General features: G+C 33.8%; 2 protein-coding genes across 3 annotated transcripts in view; both read right to left on the bottom strand.

Moving 5' to 3' along the window:
- The window catches only part of LOC109147232 (F-box/FBD/LRR-repeat protein At1g13570-like), a 35,709-nt gene extending 15,216 nt beyond the window's left edge, over positions 1-20,493 (bottom strand). The window contains exons 1-3 of the mRNA XM_019294862.1: positions 20,457-20,493; positions 16,955-17,532; positions 16,683-16,835 (exon numbers count right to left, since the gene is read on the bottom strand). Of these exons, the coding sequence (XP_019150407.1) occupies positions 16,683-16,835; positions 16,955-17,532; positions 20,457-20,493 (768 nt within the window). The remainder of the gene's footprint in view (positions 1-16,682; positions 16,836-16,954; positions 17,533-20,456) is intronic.
- Positions 941-2,956, bottom strand: LOC109147238 (F-box/FBD/LRR-repeat protein At1g13570-like). 2 transcript variants are annotated; one of them, XM_019294875.1, is made up of 4 exons: positions 2,759-2,956; positions 1,860-2,622; positions 1,587-1,754; positions 941-1,471 (listed from the first exon to the last, which is right to left on the bottom strand). In XM_019294875.1, exons 2-4 carry the CDS (start codon positions 2,616-2,618, stop codon positions 1,130-1,132), a joined length of 1,269 nt encoding a protein of 422 aa, XP_019150420.1. In that variant the 5' UTR covers positions 2,619-2,622; positions 2,759-2,956; the 3' UTR covers positions 941-1,129. The 2 variants fall into 2 exon arrangements, with proteins under 2 accessions (XP_019150420.1, XP_019150419.1); XM_019294874.1 differs by having other exon boundaries at positions 1,860-2,956.

Here is a 20,493-nt window from a genome sequence, read left to right as displayed (position 1 = left end):
TTCTTCTGCTGTTTTGCAGCAGTTACAATCAACAAGAGGCTAGGAACTGTATTCCCTTTACTTTGAAGATGTGAAATGATTATACTTTTTTATTTGATGATGGTTAGTTGGCTCTATTCTCATGCTTTTCTATTGGCAGTCTATTGAGAGGCAATTTGTTTTCCTTATGAATTATAGAGTTTTTTGTGAGGTAATTAACTCTGGCACCATTTGCCTATGTTCAACTGCAAATTAAAGGCCATAGTATGCATATTTTTCTTACATTCCTTCTACTTTGCTATTGAAAGTCCATTCCCTCCAATTAGTCAATAAAGCAGCCAAAATTATGAATTAAAGGTGAGGGGGTGGAGTCACCATCTTTCTATTTAAAATAATACAGATTATGAAATGTTTTTGTTAATTTCTTTTTTAATAATAGAGTTGTAAACTGCATTTTGTAATGTAGGTAGTGATCATTGAAATTGTGACGTGGATCTTGAATGCAAGAAAACAACTAAAGTTCTACTTGGTTTTTAGGTTTGAAATTAACGCACCATTTTAATAAGTCATTTTAGAATGAACAACATAAATTAAAAGGTAAGAAATAACAATTCATCTCCTACGTCTGCGGGGCAACTCACGTCTGCCCAATCCATTAGATGTTTTACCAAGATTTTACAGGGGTATGTACACAAGACAATAAGCCACTACAACCAACTACAACCTTCGTTACTTTAAATAAATTTACTACAAATGCATAAACTCATTTCTATAAATACATAGACTTACTAATATAAATACACAAATTCAATTCACTATTGTTAGTGTCATTTTTAAAGTTGTTTTGGAATATATTAAACAAGTTTGGTATCCTACACACTGACAAATGAGTTTGAAACATGCTGGGAGTAGTTCTGAATGAAGTCATAAGAAAGACCTGCATAGGTAAAATCTAGTACAATTAACAAAAGTAAAAAGATCAGAAGAACATCATATTCTTGGAGTCTACTGCTTATAGATTCAAAATACTTTAATTACAACATAATACTTAGGTACAAGGTTTCAACTTCCACCACAACCATTTGATTACATTTCTAGGTTGCATCCAAACTTAACCCATGGAGCCTCATCATACTAAATTCCTACAAGGTTAAAACCACATATAATCAAATAGTTCAAACACGGAGTCGTCATTTTCAGTGCAAACAAGTTGTGCTTTCGGAGATGCGCGAGGAAAACACAACAATTCCTTTCGCCAGCTATTGACATCTTCGGAGGTATCTTCTATATCAGTATCAACATATTCCATAATAGCAACTCTCTCTAGTGTAGGAGATTTTGTGAGCAGCATTTTCACAAAAAGCATTTCAAGTGTAAATCCACTAAACCCGACAATTATGATTGTGTTAAGAATCTTCAGATCTTGCTTAATAATGCAGCAGTTTTGTTCCTCCAAAAGACTTGTGCCCGTTGTTAGATCACAAGAACATAGCTACAACACAACCATAACCATGAGGAAATTAATAAGTAAAAGAAATTAAAATAACTGCAAAATATATAGTCCCTAGGTTTCAAGTGCAAAAGTCCCTAGTTTTCAAGTGTCTTACACAATTCAATGCCATAATCTTCAACTGGCATAGGTTGGGGGAATTTTGAAGCAACTGCAAAACAAAGGCAAACTGCGCTGCACATGAAACACTTAAATCATACAACTCAATCACTTGCAAATTTATTGCGGTAGGGAATGTCACATTCGCTATTTCTGCATCTTTACACTTGAAAAAGAAAAAAGATTATATGAGCATTGAAAGAAATGTTTCAATCCTAATAATCAATCCATTTGCATAAAGAGAATGCAAAAGACAAGTAGAGATTCTCACCAGCAAAAAACGGGCACCCAAGATAAGGGTCTTAATTGTTTTCAAACAACGCATGAACCATCTAGATTCATCAAGCTTCATCCAAAACAGAGAGCCAATAACAATATATCTATCAAGTTTTGCACTACTGATCTCAAAATTAGTAATCCCTTTACAACCACAGAAAATCAGCTCCTCAAGATTAGGAACACTGTAGACAATTTCCTTAGCATTATCACTAAATTCAACATTCTCCAAAAATAATGAAGTTACGCTGGGAAATATACAACTAGGGACAGGCAAATCAAAAATGAAACCACCCATAGTCAGTTGCTTAATTGTGCCGCACAAGAATATACAAGATGGAAGCTTATGGTTACGCGAAATATACAAGTTAAGTTCCTGTACACCATTTCTCGAAAGAAAACGACACCACCGATCTAAATCACACTGCTGGGGCTGAGGATCCGATGTGCGGTGAACTTGTAGAGTAAATTTTTCAATGGGTCCAGCACGAAGCATGAGAATATCATTTATTGTGTTAATCAGAGCCATACCTTTCTCACATTCGTACTTTGAGAGGCATTTCAAGAAGTCCTTATCAAATACAAGCTGCCCATGCCGCAACCAAACCTCATTCCATTGAGTAGAGAGCAGAGCAGTTCTGGCTGCGTCTCGAGTAGGCAAACACTCCAGAATCCTTTCTTTCACTTCCACTGGCAGTTCACTTATTACGTCCCTTCCTGCATCCTCTTTGGATTTTCTCCGACAACTCGCCATTAAACTGGAAACCGAAGTTAAAATCGATTTGCATTCCAATAGCATTCCAATTTAGCCCACAAGGTTTTGGAAACAACAGAAATTTGGTTTAATTTGGGAAGAAATAAGAGATTAGGGGGAAAAGTGTTAGAAACCCTTGCCTTCTCTACTGCCCGGATGTTTTGCGTTTGGAACGAACAGAATACTGCGAGGCTTTTCTTTGGGCCCTTGGCGGCGACAGTGGGCTATTAGTAATACATCACTGTGCTAAATGTTCAAGCTAAAAATACAAGCTTCATTTGAAAAGGAAATTAGGAAGCTAAGAGTTGGGAAGAAAACAGAGATTGGGAAAAAGTGACAGAAACCCTCGCCTGTGATGTTTGGTCTGGGTTAGGAAAGCCGGAGGGAAACGGATCAGAGTAGCATACGCCAGACGGAGAAGACTAAGGCCGGCTGCCGGTGGAGCTGAGTGGAGAGTGGAGAGACGGCTGAGTCGCAGGGCTGAAGAGTGTTGAACTAGAGTCTAGAGATTTCATTTTAGTTGTAGAGATTTTTGCTTATATATTTACATACTAAGTAATTGTCCCTTTTTTGCTTATATATTTACATACTAGTAATTGTCCCTTGCGATGCACGAATTATTATTAATTTAACAAATGAGTTAATACCCAAAATCGTCCTCGACTATAGTGGTTTTTCTCAATTTCGTCCTAAACGACTTTGGTGACCTAATATCGTCCCAGACTTTTGTGTTTCGCTTAATTTAGTCCCAGACTTTTGTGTTTTTGCTCAATTTAGTCCCTCATTTGTTATTTTGTCCATTTGGTATTAAATAAATAGACAATTCAATAATTTTAATATTGGCATCTCTTTACTCATAGACATGTGAACTGCGAAATCCCTTTTTTTTTTACGAATTACTCCCAGAATTACTCCTAAAACTGCGAATATAAAATTTGATTTGCAGGTCCGGGAGTAATTCTGGGTGTAATTCGTACAAGAAAGAGGAATTTCGCACTTCACAAGTTGAAAGTAAAGAGAGATCAATATTGACATTACTGAATTGTCCCTTATTTAACACCAATTTGACGGAATAACAAATGGAGGACTAAATTGAGCGAAACACAAAAGTCTGGGACGATATTAGGTCACCAAAGTCATTTAGGATGAAATTGAGAAAAACCACTATAGTCGAGGACGATTTTGGGTATTAACTCTTTAACAAATTTATCAATTAAAGTTTTTACATCCTTTGAATTAGCAAAAAAAGTAATTGTTTAAAAAAAACATACTTGAATTCTTAAGCTCAGAATTAGTTTGATTAAAATGTAAGTATAACTATACAATGTAATATTTAATATTTTTAAAAGTTTTATTATGCTATTATTATGTTGATTTTAATGTTTATTGTTACTTGTATTATTATTTGAATTTGAATTTGAAATAACTACTTTAATTATATAACTAACGTATTTAAATAAAACTTGTAAATGAAATAACATGCAATATTTGTCGAAAATCTCCACCAAAAACTTATTCATTTGAAAAAGTTATTTATGTAAGAACTATATTTATTTTATATCTAATTTCTTCTCTTTATATATGTGGAGTCAAATTAATTATAATTGAGGTTTAAATAAATATATATACATAAATTATATTAAATATAAAACTTTACCAATAAATTTGAACACAATAAACTTTTTTTCATACTTCATTATGCTTTAATATATATATAGAGATAGAGATAGAGATAGAGCTATAATAATAAAATATAATTAAAGTAGTTATTTCAAATTCAAATTCAAATAATAATACAAGTAATAATAAACTTTAAAATCAACATAATAATAACATAATTAAGCTTTTAAAAATATTAAATATTACATTATATAATTATACTTACATTTTTAATAAAACTAATTCTGAGTTGAAGAACTCAAGTACGTTTTTCTGTTTCCACAACCATTAATATGCTAATTTAGAGGATGTCAAAATTTTAATTGGTAAATTTGTTAAATTAATAATAGTACGTGCATCGCACGGGACAATTACTAGTCTGTATATACACACTAATACGGCGCCGTTTGTTTTGAGCAGGAAGTTTTGGCTCTATTATGTATCCCAATGCGTGTGTCTTTTTTATATAGTAGTAAGATACTAGTAAGTGTCCCGTGCGATGCACGGGCTATTATTAATTTAACAAATGAACAAATTACACTTTTGGTCCTATGACTATATGAGACGTGTTAATTTCGCTCCATAACTTTTAAAACTAACAATTTAGTCATTTAACTATACTTTTTTAACAGATTTGGTCCTTCCGGCCAAATCACCGGTGGAAATTGGCTGGAAAACTTAAACCTTTTTAAATTTTTTATTCATGAGGGCAAACTAGTCTTTTTATGTAAGCTGTTTCTTCTTCTTCGCGTTCATGAGCTACGACTAACAGTTGCCTCTGCTTCCAAGAAAGAATAGCTCCAAGAATCGAAGCCCCAAGTTCAGAAGCAAGGTATGATTTTTATCCTCAGCTTTTTCTTCATGTCTACTACGCATTTCTTAATTCATCTTCTCTAGATCGCACGGTATAAAGCTCTATAAGAGATCTAAACTCCCAGCAATATGCTTCTCCCTATTCTAGCAACAACCATCCTCCCAATTCCAGCTAAGACCAAAACATAATTGTAGTATTGGTTGTGGTCCTGCGATTTATAGTGTTAAAGTAGGTGTAGATGTTCATGTAAATAGTGATTCTGAATTTTAAATTTATATCTAATCAATTAATGTTAGAAACATAACATAATTATTGCAATGTTAATTCTCAATTATGGATCAACAATTATTATTCAAATTAATTTTGTGAATTACTCTCCTATCCACTAAAATCTTTTTGCTTTTTATTCACTTTGATTTTCTTTTCATCTTTATTTAATTATTTAGATGATTATGATTAGGGAAAAATATTCCCTAATCATTTTGCTTTAATATATCTAATCTTTTTTTTTGAAAGTTAATATATCTAATCTAAAAACATAATAAGTGTCAATACAAGTTGTCCTTGATTTTTGTCCTTTTTTTATATGCTAATAAATGTATACATTGTGCTTTAATTGTTGTACATTCATTTGCATTGGACAAAATCACCCTTATACCGTTATAACACCGTTAATTTTTAATGTATCTACCAATCTTACCATACACCTACATCTATCATATCTTTTTCCTATTTTTAATTATAATTTTATTAAAATTATCATATAACAATTAATTTAATTATAAATTATATTTTAATTAAATATTTATATGAATGTTAAATTTTATATATATATATATATATATATATATATATATGTATGTATATATATATATATATAATATGTATGTATATTATTTGTGTATCCATATCAATATATCATATATGTGAGTGTTAGCTTAGTATTATTTGTAAATTATTATTATATAAAAGTATAATTTATTTTTTTGTTTTGATCACTATATTATTCAAATATATGATAATTCAAAAGTATCATCAGTTTAAGAAATTGCAAAACATAATTTTAACTAATTTTTTAAATTTTGTTACTTACAAATATTTTAATATTGGACATAAGTTTTCGCGCATCGCGCGTACAAAATGCTAGTAAACAAAATAAGTGTCAATGAAAGTTATACTCTTCATTTATGTCCGTTTTTTCGATTAAGTATTTTTTATACATTATGCTATAAAAGTTGTACTTTATAATATTTTGAACAAGATTGATAAATACTAAGGTGATCTAGATAAAATGAATTTTTTTTATTTTCTATGCAAATATCTTCGACCTAGGGACAAAATAGAATATATATCATACTCCTTTACACTACTGATGTAAATGGTAAACACTGTTTTAGAAGGTTATGGTTTATCTTTAAAAAGTTGTATGATGATTATGTGGCTAGTTTTAGTGTCCAGTCTGATCCAGTTGCACAATTTAGGCAATTTGTTCCCTTTATTTCAATGTTTGATTCAATTTCAATTGGTAGAGCTCAATATTTTGTTAAAAGCGCAGTTAAAGAAGCAAAGATTGGAGAATGGGGAATTGGGCAAGAAAATAACTGAGCTTGAAATATATTTGTCTGAGGCAATGGCAAGGGACATTTTTGTTGTTCTCATGTTATCTCTAGTGTTACATCTGAATCAACATTCATCAGTACTAGTAGGAGGTACTAGGTGCTTTAATTTTTGGAGTTCTTACTCTAAAAATTATTGAGGGGCTTCTGTGTGCACAAGATTGGATGAGGTTGACAAATCAATCAATTTTAAACTGAAAATAATATTGATGATTAATTGAATGTAAAAGATTAAAAAGCGGTAAACAATTAAGTGTAAATTTGTATATTCCATTTTGCATGTTTGTAATTGTAGTTGTAAGTTGAAACTAAATTAGTAAATTGTCAATTTTTGCTATGTATGCAGTATGCTTGCAGTAGTCATCAGTAGCTTGGAATTTATTTCAAAACTAGCATTTTGTATGTGTGATGTGCGAAAACCTATGCCCAATATTAAAGTATTGTAAAGTAACAAAATTTAAAAAATTAGTTAAAATTATGTTTTGTAATTCTTTAAAGTGGTGATACTTTTGAATTATCATATATTTGAATAATATAGTGATCAAAACAAAAACAAAAATTATATTTTTATATAATAATAATTTACAAATAATACTAAACTAACACCCACATATATGATATATTGATATGCGCGCGCACACACACACTCATAATTTAACATTCATATAAATATTTAATTAAAATATAATTTATAATTAAGTTAATTGTTATATGATAATTTTAATAAAATGATAATTAAAATAGAAAAAATATATAATAGATGTAGGTGTATGGTAAGATTGGTGGATATATTAAATACTAACAGTGTTACAACGGTGTAAGGGTGATTTTGTCAAATACAAATGAAATGTACAACAATTAAAGCAAAATGTATATATTTATCAGCATATAAAAAGGGGACAAAAATCAAGGACATAACTTGTATTGACACATATTATGTTTTTAGATTTGTAATTTCAATTTTTTTCTCAAAATTTGAGATATTGGCATCTATTTTCGAATATCCGATGGGTTTGTTTATATAATTATCTGACAGATTACAAAAATAATTTCAGAGATCAGGTTTATATAATTATTCGACAGATTTACATATTGGAGAAGACAAATACACCCTCAGATGAAATAAAGAAGTGAGGGTGTTTGTGTAATTAGGCTAGCCAAGAGTCTGTTACAACTGATTGTAACTGCCTTTACCGCTCAATTAGCTTTGTACTTAAGCTTTGCATTCTTCTCCTTTTCGAGCTAATGAAACAGTGTTACTCTTCTCATTCACAATCCCATCTTCTTCATCTGAATACTTTCTGCTTCATTCATTATGGTATCAGAGCTCCGATCAGGGAGTTACGCCGCAGCAGTCGTCGGAGAACCTAGCCATGGAGTTCATCCGGCAACATCAACGGCCAGATCTCCAGATCACGCACCACCAGTAGCAAATAGCCAGAGCATTCCAGTTCCGCAGAGGAACAACAATGAAGACATTGAGAACCCTCTCTATTTGAGTGCCAACGAGAATCCTAACGCAGTTCTCGTCAGTCCTGTGCTCACTGGTAGCGGAAACTATGCGTCTTGGAGCATCTCGATGCGCGTGGCCCTAGAGGTCAAGAACAAATGGGGGCTGGTTGACGGGAGTATTCCGGCGCCGGATAGAACTCACATCCAATACGGTGCTTGGCGTAGATGCAACTTAATCACGTCTTCATGGATCCTGAGGTCTGTTCACACATCCATAGCGCAGAGCGTGATGTATATAGGCGAAGCAAAGGAAATCTGGAACGATCTCAGAAGAAGATTTTCACAACAAGATTCACGCCGGATCTCATCTTTGCAGAATGAAATATATGGACTGAAACAAGGAGGATTGTCCGTTAATGAGTACTACACCAAATGCCGCACTTTGTGGGAAGAGATGAATGCTCTTCGTCCCCTTCCAATCTCCAAATGCACGCCACGGTGTGCCTGCAACTGTGCTTATGATCTGGTGCCTGAAATCAGAAAGGATCGAGAGATTGATCACGTTATCAGATTCTTACAAGGTCTGAATGAAGAGTATAACTCTTTGAAGTCCGGAGTTCTTGTTCTTGAGCCGCTCCCCGAAATGCACAAGGTGTTAGTCATGGCGGAAAAGTTCGAGAGACAACTTAATTTCAGTAACTTGAGTCATCTTGAAGCAGAGATTGGACACGCAAATGCAGTTCAGAATGAACAGAGACAACCTGATGAACCGATTGCTGCTGCTGCCAATTTCTCTAATGGCAAGAGGTTCATAAATTCAGGTGGAGGAACGAAGAACACTGCTAAGTGTACATTTTGCGGGATGAACGGACACACCATTGAGAAGTGCTACAAGAAGCACGGGTATCCACCGGGTTAGGTGCCAGGCTATAAATCCAAAGGGAAACAATTCACCCCCAATGCAGTGCAGTCTGATCTCAGTTCATCATCTATGCAGCAGATTCAAAATCTTATTTCCCTCCTCCAGGATCAGATTGGACACAAACAACCATCCATCAACGCAGCTGTCCCTATGACTCCTAAAACTCAACAATCCACCAGTGCCACTGTATCACTGGCTCCCAATTTCAACAGCAATGCTCATAATATGGAAGGCAAGTGTGCAATTAATTCTATCTCTTTAAATTCTGCTGAGTGGATCATAGATTCTGGGGCTACCGATCATATTATATGTTCTATTGAACTATTTGATGAATATTATGCTGTGAAAGGGGATATGGTTAATCTACCAAATGGGAATTGTGCTGCTGTTGAACATATGGGAAGTGTAAAGTTAAATAATAATCTCTGGTTGAGGGATGCCTTACACATTCCTTCATTCAAATTCAACATCATATCAGTGAATAAACTCTTGAAAAATTCTTCTCACGCTTTGCTATTTTCCTGTGGTCAGTGTCTCCTAGTGGACCATGGGAAGATGATTGGCTTTGCTAAAGAGGATAAGGGGCTGTACCTGCTGAATAAACCACCAGTAGCTAAATCTGTTGTTTGTAATTTTGATGATTCTACGCATTGTAATAACGTTGAGCTATGGCATCAACGATTGGGGCACTTTCCCTTGAATAAACTGCATCTTTTAGATATTTCTCTCCCTAACACAAAGAGCATGATTTGTGATATCTGTCATCTAGCAAAACATAGAAGGTATCCTTTTCCTTTGAGCAATACTGTGTCTGCAGCCTGTTTTGATCTTGTCCACATGGACATCTGGGGACCTTTCCACATCAAGTCTCTAAAAGGGGAAAGATACTTCTTAACCATTGTTGATGACTGTTCTAGATTTACATGGTTGAAACTCATGAGAAATAAATCAGAAACAAGGGGACTGATTAGAGACTTCTATAAGATGGTTCACACACAATTTGGAGTATCTATAAAAACCATAAGGAGTGACAATGGTTTAGAGTTCAAGATGCAGGATGAATTTGATAAGTACAGAACCATTCATCAACAGTCATGTGTGAATACTCCTCAACAGAATGCGGTGGTTGAAAGAAAACACCAACATGTATTGGCTATTGCTCGAGCTCTGAGATTTCAAGCCGGCCTCCCTCTTGAGTTTTGGGGGCAATGTGTTGTTCATGTAGTGTATATCATTAACAGGCTCCCCTCTGTAGTCATTGGTTGGTCAAGTCCTTACTACAAGCTCTATGGTAAGAATCCTGACCTTACAAACATGAAAGTTTTTGGATGCTTATGCTATGCTGCAACTTTATCTACTTCAAGACACAAAATGGCACCACGAAGTAGAAAATGTGTTTTCATCGGTATGCCTGCAGGTGTAAAAGGTTATCTGCTATATGATGTCAATGCCAAGATCACCTTCATATCCCGTGATTTGGCTTTTTATGAGAATCAATTCCCTCTTGCAACCCAGAATGATGACACTACTCCCAATAGCTCACAGAATATGGAGCCTTCCTTGCCAAATATTTCCACAACAGATCTTGAAGATGTCCATTTTCACATGAACCATCAGCCATGTGAAAAGAGCTATGAACAAGATCTCGTTCGGCCACCATCAGAAAGATCTCAGAATTCATATCATTCTGCACGAAGTATCCATCATGATATTAGCAATGACAACACAGCCACAGTGGCCAGTGACCATGTTGATAATATTGAAGATAACATGGACAGCTCTAATTCGACTCCTACCCCTCCAGTTCGGCGGTCTAGCAGACAAAGGCAGCCATCTAGTAGACTACAAGACTACTACTGTGACAGTGCCATTCAACAGAGGTCTTCACCCCATTCCCTATCAAAGGTGATGACCTATGACAGTCTTGAGCCATCCCATAGAGCTTTTTCTATGGCAGTCACATCCACCACCGAGCCAAGATCATATAACCAGGCTGTTAAACATGCATGCTGGAAGGAAGCTATGTCTACAGAGATTAGAGCTCTTCAAGAAAACAGAACCTGGGAACTCACCGAACTACCACCGGGAAAGATTCCTATAGGTTGCAAGTGGGTATACAAAGTGAAATTAAAGGCCGATGGCACGGTTGAAAGATATAAAGCGAGGCTTGTGGCGAAAGGTTACACACAACAACTAGGAGTTGATTACCTCGAAACGTTCTCCCCGGTTGCTAGGCTAACAACAATCCGGACATTCATATGCACAGCTATTTCCAAATCATGGCACATCCACCAATTGGACATCAATAACACCTTCTTACATGGTGATCTTAACGAAGAAGTCTATATGGTGTTACCCCCGGGTTTTGAGTGTGAAAAGCCAAAACAAGTGTGCAGGCTATTACGCTCCTTATATGGTTTGAAGCAAGCAAGCCGCCAGTGGAACGCAAAACTTAGCTCAGCTCTTACTCAGATTGGTTTCAGACAATCTCAAGCTGACCCCTCTCTATTCACAAAAGGTGACGGCAACAGTTTCATGGCCCTTCTTGTGTACGTTGACGATATACTTGTTGCTAGTTCTAACATGAGCCTTATCACAAGTTTGAAGCAATTCTTGGACTCCACTTTTAGAATCAAAGACTTGGGACCTCTAGGCTACTTCCTAGGGATTGAAGCACACATGGGAAAAGATGGTTTAAGCTTGTGCCAGAGGAAATATGCACTGGAAATATTAGAAGAAGCTGGTTTCCTTGAGTGCAAACCGGCAGCTACACCCATGATTCCAGGTCTAAAACTTGTACACGATGAAGGTACCTTGCTCAATGATGCTAGCATATATAGAAGGTTGATAGGGAGACTTCTATACCTTACTGCCACTAGGCCTGATATCGCGTATGCCCTCCAACAGCTTAGCCAGTTTGTAGATGCTCCCACAGACATACATTTGACAGCGGCTCACCGAGTTCTACGATATATTAAAGTCTCACCTGGTCAGGGATTAATCTATCCCTCACAAACCAGTTTACATATCAAAGCCTTCTCGGATTCCGATTGGGCGGCATGCAATGAAACACGCAAATCCGTCACTGGTTTTTGTATTTTTCTTGGCTCCTCTCTTATATCTTGGAGATCAAAGAAGCAAGCAACTGTCTCGCGCTCTAGTTCAGAAGCTGAATACCGCGCTCTTGCAGCCACCGTGTGTGAAATACAATGGCTTACATACTTACTCCTTGATCTCAAATTCTCGATTACTAAGCCTGCAGTTCTATTTTGTGACAGCAAATCTGCGGTGGCTATTGCAGAGAATTATGTCTTCCACGAACGCACCAAACATATAGAGATTGATTGCCACGTGGTTCGTGAGAAGATAACCAAAGGATTGATCAAGCTCTTATCTGTTTCAACTGAGAATCAAACTGCTGACGGCTTCACAAAGCCCCTCCCCACGTCTCTGTTTCGCAGCTTCATTAATAAGCTTGGCATACAAAACTTGTACGCTCCAGCTTACCGGGGGGTATTGGAGAAGACAAATACACCCTCAGATGAAATAAAGAAGTGAGGGTGTTTGTGTAATTAGGCTAGCCAAGAGTCTGTTACAACTGATTGTAACTGCCTTTACCGCTCAATTGGCTTTGTACTTAAGCTTTGCTTTCTTCTCCTTTTCGAGCTAATGAAACAGTGTTACTCTTCTCATTCACAATCCCATCTTCTTCATCTGAATACTTTCTGCTTCATTCATTATTACAAAAATAATTTCATAGATCAGATTTGGGGTTCAAAACAAAAATTAAACCAAAATCTGATGGAATAGTCTTTCCATCTACCTGAAACGTTAGAACCCGACGCTCTAGCCTAATCATATGTAATAATATTATCACACATTATGTTCATAATATGTTTTCTATATATTCATAAATCTAGTTCTTAATATCCATAAATATTAAATTAAATGCATTTTGTATGTATTTTCATTCTTTAGAATAGGTTCATAATGTTCCTTCTATGTCGTATTATGCAATTAAATCCTTAGTATGTTTAATTGAAGCATGGGGGACTTGTGTTCAATTACGACCTCTTCCTATGTTTCCGAATATGCAAAGCTGATAACCAAAAAACATTACACACTACAGAACTTACATACTAAGGAGATGGAATAAAATTAAGATTATTATATAAGTTCCTGCATACGGACATCGAACAATGACAACCTTCTCAATTCCTGGAAAGCAGACAAGAAACACCTTGATAGATTGCATTTCAGACCTCATCCCAGTAAAATTTCCAAACTTCAAAGTGCGAAACATTTTCAGCGAGCAACACCGCTAAGTTCCTCCATAAGCATAAAATCCTATGAATTTATCTTCAAATACTAATAACAGAACATAAAAAATAAATAATCAATTAGTTCATAATTTGCATCAAGAAATGCAACAATAATGGAAACAATCAGAATTGAATGGAACAGTGTATATATATATATATATATATATATATATATATATATATATATATATATATATGATAGAATAACAATATTCTAAAAAAAAATAGAATAATATATGAAATAATTATTTAAAAGGACAATAACTAGGCTTATTAGAGATTTCTCTTCTTCCAAAAGGTTGAATCCCAAACCTCAAAGGATTTCTTTTCTTCTAAATACATTGAGCTAAGCTCATACGGGCACCCCAAAAATTTCTCAATATATCAATTGTTAGTCTTTATAATGCATTCTTGGCTCCCAAGGTCCTTATTGCCTTGCTTATATCATAATCTTGTGTTTTTGCCCGTGTTGAATGACGGCAAATTATACTGTGCACCAGGGTGCACAATGCATTGTGTGTCCTGGCTCAAAACAACGTCATTTTGTACATTTTCGCATGTCTGCTCTTAACTCCTTAACAAAAAAAAAATAATAATAATATTTTGAATGTACAGAATTGTATAATAGAATACACAGAATTTTATACTTGAAAACACAGAATTTTATACCTGAAAACACAGAATTTATAACTAAAAATTCTCATGTTTCGAATGTACAAAATTTTATACCTGAAAACACATAATTTTATAACTGAAAATTCCCATGTTTTGAATGTACAGAATTATATAATAGAATGCACAGAATTTATACCTGAAAACATGGAATTTTATAACGATTGGTTGAATGACACAAGTCAATAATATTAAGAGTAAATACCCAAAATGGTCCCTCGACTATAGCTAAATTCACAAATTGATCATCGACTTTCAATTTCAACCAATTAAGTCTTTAACTTTGCAATTTTAACGCGATTTGATCCTCCGTCTATTTGACCGTGATCTCTGAGGATATATATGTAATTTCATGGTCTATCGCCGGTTTTTTAAGGTTTCGGTTACATTTCCAGACCGCACTGTTACATTTGAATCCACTGCCGAAAGCAATATGCCAAATGTTGTCGCCTTTCTTCATCCTCCCTTTGGATTCAATGTAGTTAAGTTCGTACCAGACCGAAGAAGACGACGTGTTTTCGAACCACAATCTGCCAAGTCCACGTGCTCCGAAGAGAGTTGCAGGTTCTTCTGGAGATTGTCAATGACGGCACGGCCATCGGCGTTGATGCAGAAGTGTTTGAAGGCTTGTTTGAAGTCTGGAATGTAGGGTTTCCATTTGGGATTGAAGATTTTCCGACCGACGATGGACCATGAAATTACATATATTTTCTCAAAGATCACGATCAACAAACGGTTAAATAGACGGAGGACTAAATCGTGTTAAAATTGCAAAGTTAAGGACTTAATTGGTTGAAATTGAAAGTCAAGGACTAATTTGTGAATTTAGCTCTAGTCGAGGGACCATTTTGGGAATTTACTCTAATATTAATCTCAATAAGAGACCAAGACTATGTGGTCTAATGTTATTTGGGTTGAACTTCCATTTGGAAAGTTGTGAGTTCAAGCTTCAGTGGAGGTGTTATTGATTTTTTGTGTTTCAGTAGGTTGAGAAAGTATATGAACAGATACTACATTGTAATAGAGCCAGTAGCATTCAAAGAAAATCTCAATAAGAAAGAAATATCATTTCTATAGCAATTTTTTTTAAAGAACTCCTTTAATTTATTGTATTAGAATATCAAGAAAATTATCTCTCTATAAGTATAGCAATATTTATTATCTAAAATACCTTCATAAAATTTTGTCTATTCAGATGTGAAAATATTTTTTTAGAAAAAGTAAAAAATAAAAAGAATTTCTTTGAAGTTTTTTTTTTTTTTTTAAATGTGAAATTCACCTTACCTAACTATATACATGGGGTCCTTAAATGAAGTAAGTTAAATGTTCGTTTGGAAACTTTGGAAACTTGAAAAATGTTTTTTAGAAAATGATTTATTTTTCAAAAAATATCTTAAAATTATCTTTTTCTGTTTGACTTTCTGTTTAGTTCATTTTCCTGAAAATGATGATGATGATAATATGTTGTAATGGTGGTGGGGGTGTTGGTATTAGTGGTTGTGGTTTAGTAGTGGTAGTGCTAGTGTTGGTAGTTGTGGTAGTGGAAGTGGTGTGGTTGTGGCGGTGATGGTGTAGTGGTGATGGTTATAGAAGTCTTTTTTTGAATTTCCAAACGAATCCTAAAGCAGACAACAAAATTAAGATAGAATAAAGTATACTAATGCAATAAGAACTAAGAACACACCTTATACCTAACACACATTCACCCTATCATCATCCGAGACAAAATCTAGTACTCATATACATTCAAGGTTGACATTCTTCAGGTCTACTGCTTAGCAAAATTAGATGTCATCCTTATCTTACAAATGTTTACAACAATACAGGACAACCATTGATTACATTTCTACTCTAAACCAGGCAATGGAGCTGCACCATACTCAATTCCTAAAGTCTTATCTCATCAGATAAACATGTCTACAACTCAACAAGAAATGAAAATTAAGTACAACCATGAGGAAATTAAGAAAAAGGAAAATCATGATTGCCAAATATATACTCTATAGGATCGGTTTCTTACTCCACAGGGAGTACATAGAGTAAATTTCAAAACACGGCATCAGGCAGGCATGGTGCAAGAGATCAAATGTCATTTATCATGTTCACCAGAGCTACGCTTTTATCATCTTTGCATCTTTCGGCACTCTAACGAGTCCCCATTGACCACAATTTTCCCATAGCCCAACCCAACATGGAGCCATCGTGTTCCATGCAAACAATTTGGGCTTTTGGAGATGCACGAGGAAAACGCAACAACTCCCTTAGGCTTTTGACAGCTACGGATGTGTCAATATAACCAGATTCCATAATAAAAACTATCTCTAGTGCGGGGGATTTTGAGAGCAACATTTTTACAAAAAGCATTTCGACTGTGGATCCACTAAATGATCCAATCTTGATTGTGTTAAGCATCATTAGATCCTGAACAATAAAGCAACCATTTGGATCCTCCAAAAGTCTTGAAGCAGCTTCTTTATCACTTTTGCATTCTTCCTATAACTCAAGAAGAAATGAAAGACATGGACAACTCTGAGGACATTTGAGAAAGAAAAAACAGAAGAATCATATATATACATGCATGATTGCCAAATTAAATGTATACTCAACCTGATCAGCCATAATTCTCAATTCACATAGGTTGGGGCACTTTTGAAGCAATTGCATGACGACGGTGAGTTGCTTTCCACAACCAAAACTTAACTCATCCAACCCCAGTACTAGAAGATTTATTGCAGTCGCAAACAAAGATGCGTCCATATACTTGAAAGATGGTAATAAAGAAAGAAAAAAATTAGGCAGACAATTAAGAACTTTAACAATTAAGCCAGAAGGAAACCATCCATTTGCATAAAGTAAAATGTGGAAGATTAGATTCTCACCAGCAAGGAAGAGCCACACAACCAAAGAGCCTTAATTGCTTTCAAATGTGGTGTCAACCATCTTGATTCAACCACACCATGCACAGAATGACGAACAGATAAAATTTCAAGTTTTGGAGCGCTGATCTCAAATTTATTAATCCCTCGACAATCAAATAAATCCAGCCTCTCAAGATTAGGAATACTAATACTAGAGGCAGTTCCATTAACAGTGCGTCTAAATTCAACACCCCAGCAAAATAATTTAGTGTCATTGGAAAATATACCACCAACATTATTTACCGGCAAATCAATAAAGGGAACATCGACCAGAAGTTGCTTAATTGTGGGGCACGAGAGTATACAAAATGGCAGCTTATATTCAGCCTCTCCATTAAAAAATCCTATGTTAAGCTCCTCCACACCATTTCTTGATAGAAAAAGACACCACTTATTGAAATCGGACTGCCGAAGCTCAGGACAATAACTATCAATCAATAGAGTAAATTTCTTAACCGGTCCAGCACGGGAAAGGAGAATATTATTTATTATGTCAACCAGAGTTCTGCCTACATCATCGCAGGGCTGAAGGGCGAAGGCTGATTGTTGAACTAGTGTCGATTTTGAAGATTTTACATTAATTATTTATTTATTTAAAATTTGAGTTAGTTGATAGTTTCAAACTAAATTAAGAAATTTTATAAAAATTTTAGTTATTAATTGAATCATGTATTTTGGTTAAAAAACAATTAATTCAAATTCATTCAAACGATCAGTTAATTGAACTTCTATCAAAGTTATGCACTCCCATTTAAAATGTTTAAATTAAAGGAATATATTATTATTAATTTTAAAAATAGGGAGAACTGTCAAATAGGCCATCTACTGCTGTCAAGTGCTCAATTCCCACCACGAACTAAATTAAAGGCTAATTAACCACACTTACTTGCTAAATTTGTTTATTTGACTTTTTTGCAGGTTCCTAAAAGGTTACCAATTCAATTATTAAAAAAATAATTAAAAAATAAATTAAAAAAAAAAAAAAAAAAAAACAAAACAAAACAAAATTTCAGCCACCGGCTAGGACAGCCGGTGGCTGAGTATTCACGACTGTCATGTTTGAGATCCAGATCTGGACCTCAAGCCGAACAGCCGGTGGCTGAAATTTCGTTTTTTTTTTTAAATTATTTTTAATTATTTTTTAATAATTGAATTGGTAACCTGTTAGCAACCTGCAAAAAAAAGTCAATTGAACAAATTTAGCAGGTAAGTGTGGTTAATTAGCCTTTAATTTAGTTCGTGGTGAGAATTGAGCACTTGACAGCAGTAGATGGGCCTATTTGACACTTCTCCCTTAAAAATAGGCAAATTATGTTGTGCATCCGTATGCACCATGCATGGTGCATACGGATGCAAAAACGACGCCGTTTTATTAAAAACGCGCGTCTCCCCTTAAAAAAAAAAAATTCAAGTTCGATTCCTAGCAACAACATATGAACTAAAATTCCAGAATCGATGAACTATAATTCCATAATCGATGAACTATAATTCCATAATCGATGAACTATAATTCCAGAATCTAATCTATGAACTAAAAATTCCAGAATGAATGAACTAAAAATTCCAGAATGAATGAACTAAAATTCCAAAATCTATGAACTAAAATTTCAGAATCGATGAATTACAATTCCATAATCGATGAACTATAATTCCATAATCAATGAACTAAAATTCCATAATCTATGAACTAAAATTCCAGAATGAATGAACAACATAATGCTGTTGCTGGGAATCGAACTTGAATTTTTTTTTAAGGGGAGACGCGCGTTTTTAATAAAACGACGTCGTTTTTGCATTCGTATGCACCATGCATGGTGCATACGGATGCACAGCATAACTACTCTCCAAAATATGATAATTGCTCCTCAATTCTCATATTGTTTTAAACTTGCAGGGGAATAGGCTCTAGGTCCATAGCCAATTGAATTTGAGGAATTGAAACCCAAAAGTTAATTAGATTATGAGAATAATTGAAATCCATAAGTAAGGTTTTTAGGCCTAGATTAGGGTGTGCATCATTTGATAAAAACACAATTAACCGATATAATTGAAAATTTTTGATTAATCATTTTTAGTCAAAATATTTTGGTTCATTATTTATATATTGATATTATGACTATTTTATAAGTATGAGTTGAAAAATCTTTATATAAAATTATCTACTAATCTACTAAATATAATAAGAGCCAATGAAGATAAAGGATATAACGTGTAATTGTTTGGAACAATAAGGGCATCCTCAATAGTTGGAGATTTTATCCTAGATTTTTGTGGGCCCAAACATCCACTATCTCACTCAATCACATGAAGATAAAGGATATAACGTGTAATTGTTTGGAACAATAAGGGCATCCTCAATAGTTGGAGATTTTACCCTAGATTTTTGTGGGCCCAAACATCCACTATCTCACTCAATCACAAAATCTCTTCTTCCCATTAGTTTTAAGTTTTTTCACAACTTTTTGTAGACCCATCATTTTAATATCCTATATTTTAATTATCATTCTAAAAATTTATAGTGTAATTATAATTATAAAATTGACGAAATGTTATTGATAATTATAAATTTAATAATAACTAGTAATTCACCCGCGCGATGCACGGAAAAAAATTATACTATTATAAATATAAATAGAAAATAAAAAAATTAAAAATATTTTAAATTATTTAATATAATAATATTTTTGAGCTTCCATTGGTCAAGTATTTATTATTTTTATAGAATACAAAATTACAATTAAAATTATAATTATAATTATAATTATAATTTTGTATGATTAATATAATCACTAATTATGTGCATATTCAAATAAACTTATAGAGATAATTTACATAATTACATTGATTTATTCTTAATTGTATTTCATCTATATTATAATTTTCACAATACAAATAATAACTAAGATAATTACATTTGGAAAGCAAATTTCAAATTTTGTATGTGTAAATTTAAACTCTAATTGAACACATTTTTATATGATTATATAATATATAGCTATTTTATTTTTTAAATATTGTGTTTTTTTTTTTAATAATAAAGGATGTTGTAGCATTAATTATAACATTAATTATTTCCCAAACCATATAGCTTTATTATATAAAGGATATTATTGATAATTATGAATTTAATAAATAAAAAGAATAAAAAAATTAATAACACTGTATGTTATATTAACTAAAAAAATTAATAATAATAAACAATCATAACTGGCCGTTGCAATGTAACGGCCAGTTTTTAGGAAAAAAAAAAAACAAATGAAACATACAGTGTGGATGTTGGGGCCCACGACGTACGGTCAATCAGCAGGAGAGAGAAGCAAAAGGATGAAGCAATATGACAGAATCTTCTTATTTGCAGGAGAAAGAAATTTGTAAAATCTCCAATCCCCATTTGTCAAAATTAAGCAAGAAAATTTTACTATTTCAAAATCTATGATTGCTCTAAGTTTTACATTTTGCTTACCTTTTTGTACAATTATAAAATCCTTCTTCATTTGCAT

This window comes from Ipomoea nil, unplaced genomic scaffold, assembly GCF_001879475.1.
Source record: "Ipomoea nil cultivar Tokyo-kokei standard unplaced genomic scaffold, Asagao_1.1 scaffold1978, whole genome shotgun sequence".
Taxonomy (NCBI): domain Eukaryota; kingdom Viridiplantae; phylum Streptophyta; class Magnoliopsida; order Solanales; family Convolvulaceae; genus Ipomoea; species Ipomoea nil.
Note: the sequence above shows the minus strand (reverse complement) of the source record. Positions and strands in the feature narration are given on the sequence as shown.

What these genes read in the sequence shown, in the direction of transcription:
- LOC109147238 (XM_019294874.1), bottom strand. Translation starts at nt 2,663, where the DNA reads ATGCTATTGGAATGCAAATCGATTTTAACTTCGGTTTCCAGTTTAATG. An exon ending in TGGGTGCCCGTTTTTTGCTG is followed by an intron (nt 1,755 to 1,859) that starts GTGAGAATCTCT and finishes TTCTTTTTCAAG; the next exon opens with TGTAAAGATGCAGAAATAGC. An exon ending in AGATTATGGCATTGAATTGT is followed by an intron (nt 1,472 to 1,586) that starts GTAAGACACTTG and finishes GTTGTGTTGTAG; the next exon opens with CTATGTTCTTGTGATCTAAC.